Source organism: Mixophyes fleayi, chromosome 5, assembly GCF_038048845.1.
Source record: "Mixophyes fleayi isolate aMixFle1 chromosome 5, aMixFle1.hap1, whole genome shotgun sequence".
Classification (NCBI taxonomy): domain Eukaryota; kingdom Metazoa; phylum Chordata; class Amphibia; order Anura; family Limnodynastidae; genus Mixophyes; species Mixophyes fleayi.
The window spans coordinates 59,704,208-59,716,117 of NC_134406.1; the positions used below are offsets into that span (position 1 = coordinate 59,704,208).

At 36.0% G+C, this 11,910-nt stretch overlaps 1 protein-coding gene across 1 annotated transcript; it reads right to left on the reverse strand.

Annotated features, from left to right (window-relative positions):
• Positions 1–1,432: 1,432 nt before the first annotated feature.
• On the reverse strand, positions 1,433–9,113 carry HOXA3 (homeobox A3). Its single transcript, XM_075212268.1, has 3 exons — positions 8,242–9,113; positions 4,880–5,432; positions 1,433–2,688 (listed from the first exon to the last, which is right to left on the reverse strand). Exons 2-3 carry the CDS (start codon positions 5,313–5,315, stop codon positions 1,919–1,921), a joined length of 1,206 nt encoding a protein of 401 aa, XP_075068369.1. The 5' UTR covers positions 5,316–5,432; positions 8,242–9,113; the 3' UTR covers positions 1,433–1,918.
• Between the last annotated feature and the right edge of the window lie 2,797 nt (positions 9,114–11,910).

The following is an 11,910-nucleotide window of genomic DNA, read 5'->3' on the forward strand; positions in this document are numbered from 1 at the left end:
TGAGGATCATCTGTTAATGTAGTAAGGAGAAGAATTTTTCAATGATTCATTGTAACTGATCTCATACATTATAATATATTGGTATTTTAGAACAAAAAAAGTAGTGTTCTCTATACTTCAAACCAAGAGAAGTGTATATATATATAATAAAGCCTACAATTTTTTTTATTATAACCACTCTTATGGCCACTATAATTTGCTCTCTTATTTCCGGGGGATGCATATCTCCCTACCGTCTACTTGTCTTATAATAAATATAAACAAAATAATGCTTGCCATAATTTTTCATTAATGACTAGTGTTGGCTATTGAAGAGGAATGACATATAGCCGCAATACAGCCATGTAGAGGTTTTGTTTTGGTTTGGGTTTTTTAATGAAAAACCCGATGATAAATTATGGTATCCAAAATACAGTGTAGAGAGTATTGTTACTCATCTCTGTGTGTGTGTGTGTGTGTGTGTGTGTGTGTGTGTGTGTGTGTGTGTGTGTGTGTGTGGTGGATGATCAGTGCAATATGTGTGTGAGTGCATATGTGTATATATATATATATATATATATATATATATATATATATATATATATATATATATATATAATACATATTAAATATGTATGTATATAATACACACACACACACATATATATATATATATAATTTTTTTTTTATTATGATATTATGAACACATATATACATGCCTACATTCATCTGATTATCTACTTTGCTTTTTGTGTGTTCTCTTTTATTTTTATCTAACAACAAAGCCACCCACACAAGTGTCGACTCTCTCTCTCTTGCTAGAGAAAAGTGTAGGAGTAACTGCAGTTTCTTACAAAGAGACCAGGCAGCAAGAAGCCATTTCGTGTGAACAGATGCCTCGGAGCTGATGCTGCAGATTGGAGCACAACACGGCGTAGGAAACCCATCAGCACTCAGCTATTACCTACCGGACCTCCATTATCAGCCATCTTATCAATCACTAGCAACTGCATTCAAAGAGATCTTGTCCAACACCCTCTGTCTCTCTCTGTCTCTCTGCTTTAAGACAGGCTGCATTTTCTTTCCCCGCCTGAGAATGTTGAGCTATTAAACTGACAATTTAGGGCTATAGAGAAAAATGGAGTGCAGTCCATAGCCCTGTTCATTTTATGATTACCCACATTTTTAAATTGTATCTATAGACAACTGTATATTTATATGTATATATATATATATATATATATATATATATATATATAAAGGTGTATAAAATAAACTTTACTCCTTTCATGTCTGTATTTTTAATTATGTGGTTTATAGCAAATATACAAATTATCACTAATATATTTTTTTCTCTAAGACTTTATTGCATCTTTAAAGAGAATTGTTTCTATTAAATATCGTTCCCTGTGTCATTATCCCGTTAAACAAAAGGCCAATACCGCGACCTGAATTGTAAGGGTATATATTGTTTATAAATATGAAAGATGGGATAAATAATATGTAAACAGTTCGATATTTTAGTTTGCAGGGAAAAAAAACAGACAATAAATTAACCGGAATATATGCACCAGCATACACACATGAATGACTTACAAGTATAATTATGCTACAGGCTGACCCTGTTCAAGCGCTTTTTTAAATTTGTCTAGCAATTTAAAAGAAGTGCAAAGATAATTTATTATGTCACCCTGTAGGGAAACAAATGCACGAACAAATTCATATGTAAGATTTGATTTCATACAAAATTTGTTCTTATACCCTGTTTGATAAAAGTGTAAAATAAAATACAAAGTCATCTACTCCCAAGTATTGTTCATGAAGGGCGAATGTACTATGAAAAAAAAAAAATATATAAAATATAAAACAGGGGAATTGTTTGAATTAAAGATAGAAAAAAATAAATGTAATTGTTTTCCCCTACGCATATTCGTGTCCACTACAAATGTGTCAACTTGGGCGCTTCCTGAAGTCTTCCCTGAGAGTTATGCTGAGAAGATAAGTCTGTATATGAGGGATGTGAATCACAAGGTCCATGATGGTGACTACTGTTCATTGGTCCAGATCCATTGTAGTCCATATTGGAGGAATGAGACAGATGTGATAGACCGAACATGGAAGGCCCTGAATTAGTCATGGATTCCACATAATTGCCCCCTACATAAACGGGGCTTCCCTGTACATGAGGATTCCCATAACCACCGCTGCCTTGGAGTGGATGTGTATCATATTCTGGGGTAACAGCAGCAGTTCCTGTGTATCGCTTCTGATGAGGAGGGCAGCTGTTATGGGGGCTGGGATAGGGAGCAGGCACACCATAGGCGTTTGGATGTGGTTTGTTAAACGGTGGGGGAGATTGAGTCTCATAGGGGACACTGTTTACCAGAGAATGCATAGAGTTTAGGTACCCCCCAACAGCCGGAGGTGGCACAGGGCTCCTGCAAGGTGAAGGGCCACCTGATGATGTCATCATGGATTTCCCTTTCTGATCCTTTTTATATTTCATACGTCGGTTTTGGAACCATATCTTTATTTGCCTCTCTGTGAGGTTGAGCAAGTTTGCCATCTCCACTCTTCTAGGCCTGCACAGGTATCTGTTAAAATGGAACTCCTTTTCCAGTTCAACAAGCTGGGCGCTTGTGTAAGCAGTGCGGGCCCTTTTGGAGGAGGATTGCCCTGGAGGGCTCTTGTCTCCAGCACAACTCTCACCTGCAAGGACCATACAATAAAAACATAAAACACACATAAATAACAACTGCAACAATGTATACGATTAAGAACTGCAGGTCCAGTAAAGAATAGTGTTTAAAGGATTCTTAATATAAATTCCCATTCACTGCCAAAATTAACTAGGGCAGCAAATATAACACTTTTTTTTAATGTATACCTACTACCCTTACAAATCAACATTGCCCAAAGTCATCTCACAAGTTATTAACATTATATTAATTATGATTGCTTATGTTATCATTATCAATATTAATACCAGGTGTCAATTATTATATTGCAAATATAAGCTGGGGTCACATGAGATTTTACAGTTTGGATTTATTTAGAAATAATACAATGTGCTCAAGTTATACCAAACAATAAATACACACACACACTAATCAACAAACAGATTTTCCCATCTCCCTATAATAATTAGATTGCATTAAGCTGATCCTCCATCTATGGTTCCTTACATAAAAGGAGCGCATGTTATTTGCTGTGTTTGAATAACATGGGCTCAACTCTTCTGTTCTTATCCACTGTTATCTAGCAGGGCAACCCAACAAGCCAGATGGTAGCGGTAACCATGCTAGACTGCCAAGTTTGACGTTGTGGTGACATAGACACAACATGATGCATTGCATGTTTTGTGAAACACAGATACCATATAGCAAATAACCTTAAGATGGAAGCCTGTGGTAAAAGTGATCAAGATTCATGAATTTGTAAATAATAATATGCATATACTGTTAACTATTGTAATTATTCAACTACAACTCTTCTAGCAGGAACAACGTGAATTATGGGGAAAAAAAGCTAAGGTGTACCATCGACCACTTTTTTAAACCATGCTTCCTATTATCTCATTAACGGCCTAAGTAAATCTCATGCATTGTGATTTTACAGATCGTCTCAATTACGAAATGTTGAATTAATTCCGAATATAATATAATGCACTGTGCTTTGAAGAAACACTGGCGCGCATGCGCACATGGAAGAAGATAGAAAGTCGAGAGGGAGGGAGAAGGGGGCAGAGAGAGGAGAAGGAAAGAGGAAGGGTGGGAGGGAGAAATAGAGAGAGAAGGGGGGAGAAAGAGAGTGGGTGAGAGAGAGACAGTACCTTGCAGTGTTAATATGAGTGCAGTTTTGTTAAAATATTTACCTGTATTATGTATATCATCAAGTCTATAATCTAAAGGTGCTTTGCACTATATACTACATTACTTATAACCAAGGACTTGTCACACATAATTTTCTAATCTCTAATCATGAAATGAACTAAGCTGTCATACCATCATATTAGATGAGCTTTCAATATATTCCTGAATGGCTGTGCCTCTATATTAGATGGAATCTAATTTTCTCGAATAATTGTATAAAAAAATAATTGTCATTACCACAGCTGGTATATGTCTGACAGATTGTTGTCTGTATTTCAACTCAGGCCACCTCATTTACTCACAATGCCTAGACAAGAAGCGCTTTACCTAAACTTCACCCCTTCACTTATATTTTATAAACAACCAAAAATCAAATATTTTCAATACTGTGCTTCTTGATTTAACATGTGACCTGCACTCGAACTTATGAATAAATTGAGAAGATGAATGGTTACGACTAGTATTTTCCATCATGAATGTGGCAAATTGCTGGACTCAAATTATGCATCCAGTTCATTATAAATTCAGATTATTATTCATATCTACCAGTCAGTCCACATAAATACACTCAATAACGTTACCATTGTAATTATTAGTGGACGTTAATTAATGGTAACTTGGCATAATTTATATAAACAAATAAATAATGCATCTAGCATCTATTTATATACTCGTACATACCCATACATATTCATATATCATGCCCTAATTGTGAACTGCTGACCAAGCAAAATGGGCAAAAAATACAAGCCAAAAGTAACCAAATCAAAATATACATATACCATAGTCAGTAAATGTGCATTGGAACTTAATAATATGTATAATGGGTGGGCACGTCAGTATTTTTCTGACAAAATGTCCTTAACTAGGTATTTTGTTGAAAGGGTTAATACGCCGCTGTTTGCATAGTACAAGGAATGGGACAGTCTTCCTGCACTTAACCCCATCAATGCCGCAACAATAAAGTAAACCAACTTGTATGGAGCCTGTGCATTGGGTGGGATTAATTGGCAGAGAGGTGAGATTACCTGAACTGGAGCTCCCTGCTGCTTTCTGCTTTATGTTTTGCCGAGATTCTTTCATCCAAGGGAAAATCTGCTTTGACATGGTAGGTGAAGTAATGTTTGTGGCCTTGGTGGTGGAAGCTGTGGCTGCATTACTGGCATTTTGAGGTGGGGACACAGAGGGTGGTGTGGGCTGCTGCTGATCTGAGATGACCGGGACTTGGTTTGATTGACTGTTAATGGCTCTCATACAACTTTCGTTGATGTCATTGGCCTTGTGATGTGGCACTGTACCGCCAGGTGACTGGAGCGAGCAGGCAGGTCGATGATATTCACTTTCCACCAGTGATGAGGAAGGGGGATATTGCTGCTGACTTGCATTATAAGTGAAACCATTTGCTCCTTGGTAGGGGTATCCACCATAGATCGCAGAGCTGTCGTAGTAGGTCGCTTTTTGCATTTCGTTGTTTCCCAATATTTATTTCACAAACTGACAGGGTCTTGACACCCGTAAAGAATAACATTGGCACCCCTCTGTCACGTGGCGCTGCTCGTCCAATGGCCTCTCTGGTCAGACCTGTGGTGGAGAAGAAACACGCTACAGTGAAGAAATAGGAGAGATCCATCTTACTTACAATAGCTAAGTGACATGAAAGCCATAAAGGAAAAAGTGTTCAGCAATATTGAGAAGTGTGTATTAAGATGATAGGGCTTCTCACTAACGTCCAACTCATTTGCATTCCGCCAAAAATTACAGTTAAATGCACTTTGAATAAGTACATCACAACCTAGACTCTTCATACACCTCTGACCCCCAACCCATCAACACAAATACAAATGTGATATTACACCATGTACACGCATGTGGATAGATAGAGATTTCTGTGTGTACATATATAATGACTGTGTATTTGCATTTATGTGTGTGTGTTTGTGTGTGTTAGTAACAATATACACACCTATACACAAACACATACTCACATGTAACATCTATCTATCTATCTATCTATTCTCATACTCATATAGTAACCTATATACACTTTAAATACTTGCTACAGATAATGTAGCAAACAATTTCACATAAATAAACCTGCAATCCATACAGTTGCTAATGCATCATGACATAAACATACAATATACCATCTTGGGTTTGTATTTAGTTGTGCTATTACATATAAATAACGTTTAGGTGGACGGAGCACATACTTTAACAATGAAACATTACATAAAAACACAATTTTCTCATACTTACACATAACAGTCCCAACACACACATATAAATTACATAGCGAGCCGCATGGATCTGATAAGTCTCATGTTAAAACGATAACCTTAGCTCGTGGGCCGCTTTTGTAAATCACAGGTATTGTACAATAAACTATAGAACTGCCTGAGCAAATATTCGTTTGCCAAAGAGCAGATATAACTTACCAAACACAGGCATACAAACTAATAATTTAACTTAATCCAAAACAAAATGAAGACTTTAAAATCGGTTTAATACATTAAGAGCCTTGATAAATCATATATAATATATTACTATATATTTGGCAAAAAAATAATATTTGGGGTTTGTCTTCACACAAAGTTCTATATATAGTTGTCAAACTGCTTCTGTGTTTCAGTTGCAAACTTTCACTATTGCTACATTTTTGATTATGGATGACAGAATATCAGCACTGAGATTTCTGTGACACACATGAGATTTACTATGTAAAGGCATATGTATAACCGATCCCATATTGTATAGCTTACTAGCAGATACATGTGGATGGATTAAACAAATAATAAATAAGTAAATATAAGCGATCTTAAAAAAAAAACGCCGATTGCTTGTAATGTTATTAGTCGTCACAAAGTGAACACAATTCTACCTGTTAAAACATGATGGATCTGAAAAAACACCAGGAACCAGAAAGACCAGCAGCGTTCATCTCCATGACCACGGCATGAACTTTCTGTGCAGCCCCTAACGATAATAGGTTCTGTCTTTGCAACTGCTCTGTAATTTGATGTATGGGGGTCATTTGGCTAGCGAGAGAGTAGATGATGGAAACACAAGCCATAAAATACTTCTAGGATCCTGTCTGTCTTTTGTTAAATCTTCATGTTTACCTATCTCCAAATAACTATTTAAACTTAACCACAATACAAAAGCTTTGCATTGAAAATGCCCAAGAAAGCAAACAGCAACCTTATATAGAAATAAAAAGCTACATTTCAGAGGCTTCTCTATTAACACAGTATTATTGCATGTCAAATAATGGTTAGGGATGAAAGTAGATTTTCGGGTAAAAAATATACGATATATATTATTACTTTTCTATATGATGATAATAATAATAACAATAACAATAACAATAATAATAATAATAATAATAATAATAATAATAATAATAATAATAATAATAATATATTAACCATAGCTTATTTTTATTGATCCAATGCGTTAAGATAACAAAATGAACCTAATACATTGATAAGGAATGTAGATAAATTCGCCATTAAGTAACACTTGATAGGCCTAAAGTGAGTTCCAAAACTACATAAAACTTTTTGGAGTAGCTAAAGTTTTCCCGTCATTTACTAAAATAAAAGCATTGAGGTTTTCTATAGATTTAAAATTGTTATTAAACAATGCATCCTTGAACTGATTAATCATTACCGCTGCAAGTCAATCAGAGCTCTCTCAAGGCCAGTGAAATATTTAATATAAAATATAATAACTGGTCTATGAAGACAATGAGCTGGAAAGCCACATGTCAATGCGCTGTTATTAACCCCTAACATGCTGGTAAGGGGCTGGCAAGTAAGCTATACAAGCTGTGTGCTTTTAAAAGTTGCTTATCAACAATATTTGATTGTGTAGAAATGTAACATATATTAAGTAAAAATAAAACCTACCGGCTGATTGATTTGATATGTTATTAAAATTTGTCAACACCGCACAGGGAGTCGCAAACTGAATCTCAACTACGCAAGTTACATTGCTGACAATATATTTTATTTTAATTTCCTATAAACAATTTATAAACTATAAAATACATAAGAACTGTCAGTAATTAAATTTGCTATTATAAGAATAATGATATAGTGCATTTTAGTATCAGGATTACGTTTTTATGCTGCCCCTGAAAAACAAAACAAAAAATGTTTGGAGGGAATAAAAAAAAAAGTAATCTCTCAGATTCAATGGACAGATATGGAAAGAAACTGTGGAGACGAGAAAACAGCCTGTATTAGCAAACTATACGTATCAGTCATTTCTTGAAAGGAAGCTTGAGCCTGTGAACTCTTCTTGAACCGAGATTTAAGACTATGGTCATAAATCACTGGGACATAAACTCCACCATACAGAAGTGATAGAGGATTTCTGGCCGTCTTACCTTGGATTCTGACGACTGACGCGGAACTCAACAGACTGTCCTCCAGTTCAGCTCCAGAACCAGCAGATCTGGGTCCCCCCCCCCCCTACCCCTGCTAATTCTTAGGCATAATGAAGGGGTAAGGACAGCACCAGCACCTCTCCTGTTCTATCACCTACAATCACCAGGCACAACACGACCCCAGGATGAGAACAGCGCTCAGGAAATCTGAACAAGAAATGTCTGCCAGAAAACTGGACAACCCCTAAGGTTACATATGGGCGACCCCGGTCACAAAGATAAGGGATATCAACTCACAGGGCTTTCCAAATGTAGTTCCACAGACACAAAAAAATGGTATGTTTCTTACAAATATTGCCTGCTGAATGATGCTAGATTCCAAGCAGAATATTCTTCTGGGAACAGGGATGTGTGGGGGAAGAAAAAAAAAAGAGAAAGACATTTAAAGTCTAGGGAGATGGGGTAGACATGGAAAGAAAAATAAAATAACATGAAAAAATGGAGGGAGGAGGATCTAGGACCCTGTGAAAGTAGGCGTCACTGTGATTCTGGAAAATGATGCTAATGAATGAATGACAGCCTGCGACTTAAGGTCTGTTTAAAATCGGTTTTTACTGCTCTTTCATTTAATTCGCTAATTTCATCAAATTATTTTTTGTATCTTAAAACGAATTTTGGTTGTTTCTCTTCACCCACAATCAGTCAGTCAGGAGTAGGTGTTTAATGGTACATTGAATTATTAATATATTTGATGTATCTGCACTTGAGATAAGGCTTGTGCGGTGAGCTATTATATGTCGTTATGGCGCCTGGACGACTTAAATTGAAATATAAAATACGAATATAATTCTAGTATTTATTAAAACGAGGGGTGTTTGATGTAGGCATGGAGAGGAATACGGTGTTCCTATTATTTCTTACTGAGAACAGATTTTTTCGGTCACCAAAGGCTACAGTATCCGATTTACAAGCGTCATTTCGCCAACAGAAGTATTATTATTTTTTTAACAGGGCTTAGTAAGCTTTAGTCTTACTATATGCGCAATACAGAAAACCTTTAGCCAAAACCAGGTGTTAAACATATAATATGAATGTTTCAGAGCCACAAGAATATAGTGAGGCTCAATAACAGGGAAAAAGACACAGGATAAGCCAGAAACATAAAGAGCTATAAGACCGGGTGGCCTCTTCTGAATACCAATGTTTTTTGTCATTTATGGCCAGGCAAGATTTATTGCACCATGCACCATGGCTGTAAACGGGGCATTAAAACATAGAAACACTTGCTCCTTACGGCATATTGCAATGACACCACATGAAAGGAGGGAGTCAGGCAGCGTAGGAGGGGAAAGGAGGCAGAAATTCACTACTATGCATTTTCATTTAAGCCAATACTCAGTGTTGTATTTGATGAAAGCCCACTTTGGTCAATCATTCACCCCACTACTTTTTAAATTGCTGATCCGAGTTTCTTTTATTTCAGTACTGCTGGGATAACACTAGCTCCTTCCAAGTCATAGCTGGACACGTTACACCTAGATGTCTCCCAGATTGGACAGCCCATACACAGCTAGAATATACTTAAAAACATAAGGGGGATACAAATGAAAATATTCAATGCTTATTATTTGAAAGATTTATGTCCATAGCAGGAAGATGCTTATCTTATCTACAGCGCCTTTATCAGGTACAGTGTTTCTGTGTCGTATATTAGTTTACTTTAAGGTACTTGTGCTTTGTACACGGTGTATTAATGCTGTATAAAGTGATGCTTGATTACTCTCTGACTTCTACGTTCTGGGGAGATTGATGGGGTCTGGCTGATTTTTTGCATATTTTAGCACTGAACTCTTTACTGATATATTTTTTTTTTAATTGAACAGATGCCTGTAAAATGTTATGTGTACAATAAAATTTTTACTATAATGCTCCAGGCTCGATTGTATATTTATGAAATGGGAAAATGGCTATAACCTGATACAATTATTACCTACAACGCTGTAATATGGAAAACCCGCATGTACAAGGATGTTAGGGATTCCAGAGAAATAATGACCTTCTCATGGAATAAATGTGAATACGGGAATATAAGAAACCATTGAATTGAAATTTGGTATACAAACACCAATTGCGCTGAATTGTGTGAACGATTGTATTTAATAATGCCCTAAATTCACCTGGTAACAGATAACCTATCCAATTCTGAACAACATCTTACACATCATAAACACAATAAATACGGCTTATCCATTTATCTGTAGCCCTTCGCCTAGTGAGTTAAGAAATGTAATGATAATACTTATCACCCCCAGAAAATATTTTGCATTCTGCTTTTATATATATATATATATATATATATATATATATATATATATATATATATATATATATATATATTATGTAGCAGCAGCCACCTTATGTTAGACATAATTGTAAACCATTTTGGTACATCATCTGATCAAGCTCTTCTGCCCCAATTCACTAGCTACATAAATCAAATCTCAGCTCTGTGACCTTTCCTCAAGCGCCACTCATTAGTGCATGTACCTAATATCCCCACTCTCCATATGTATTTATATGTTGTACTTTATGGTAACCTGCCAATACTCATATCTATAGGATATGAAAAATAACCACTCCAACGCTGAACTGATAGTGTAGCGGCCTCTTATATTTTAAAGCGCATGGTAAACCATCTAGATATGTTATCACAATTTAGGGCACTGGTCACATTTTTCTTCAATGTGGAATAATAATTTGGCTATTAAAAGCAGGTATTTTCTTTTTACATCGCTAGATATTGTAACAATAACAGGTACTCAAATATCATTTAAAACCTCAAAGCAAAATTGAACAAAAAAACAACAACACCAAACGACTAAAAAATAAATAAAAAAAAAACACAATTCCGTGTATATTTATGTTTTTATGCTGAAATGCAATTTGTAATTTCAAGATCAGTTGATTTTTTACAATATTTTTTTTTAACCTGGTGTTTGCCCGCTCGTTTCTAAAAGAACAACAGACAAGAATAGACTGATACAAGAATACACTGAAAGCATTCCAAGCACACCACGCGCATAAATATTGTAATTATTCCTAATCTGATACAAAATAAGCGCAACATTATTGTTACATTAGGAAAGGTGTCTGACTATGTGAGGAAAGACACAATTTCTGATGCAGAATGTGGAGATACATATACACGCACACCCTGAAGCCTTTCTACTGACCTTTGCCTTGGACAGCAATAACTCACACCATTAATGAACAATCAACGGATATACCTTAAAATAAAATCCATCCTTTCTATAACGAAGCATTTAGTCCTATGAGCTTTCCAGTGAGGTATCCTTGATGTTGGGATCAGAGCTGCTATAGTACAGAGAACCTCTTGCTGGGGATGGCTAGGAAAGCACTTGCTCTTCAAATAGATACTGGAAAGGCGTAATCACTGGAGAAGCCTGACTGAGTCTCCGCTCCAAATGCCACAATAATGCGCTGTATTATGTGCTCACGTGGTCATGCGTCAACTTAAATCCTTTAATTTCAAATAGGGAATGGTGGAGGAACTAGGTTTACTACATTCAACATCTCTCAACCTGAAATAGTACAAAAACCCAGCTAATCACAAGCCCAAGTTTCCCCAACTACCATTTTGCAACCCGG

What these genes read in the sequence shown, in the direction of transcription:
- HOXA3 (XM_075212268.1), bottom strand. Translation starts at nt 5,315, where the DNA reads ATGCAAAAAGCGACCTACTACGACAGCTCTGCGATCTATGGTGGATAC. An exon ending in AGCAGGGAGCTCCAGTTCAG is followed by an intron (nt 2,689 to 4,879) that starts GTAATCTCACCT and finishes TGGTCCTTGCAG; the next exon opens with GTGAGAGTTGTGCTGGAGAC.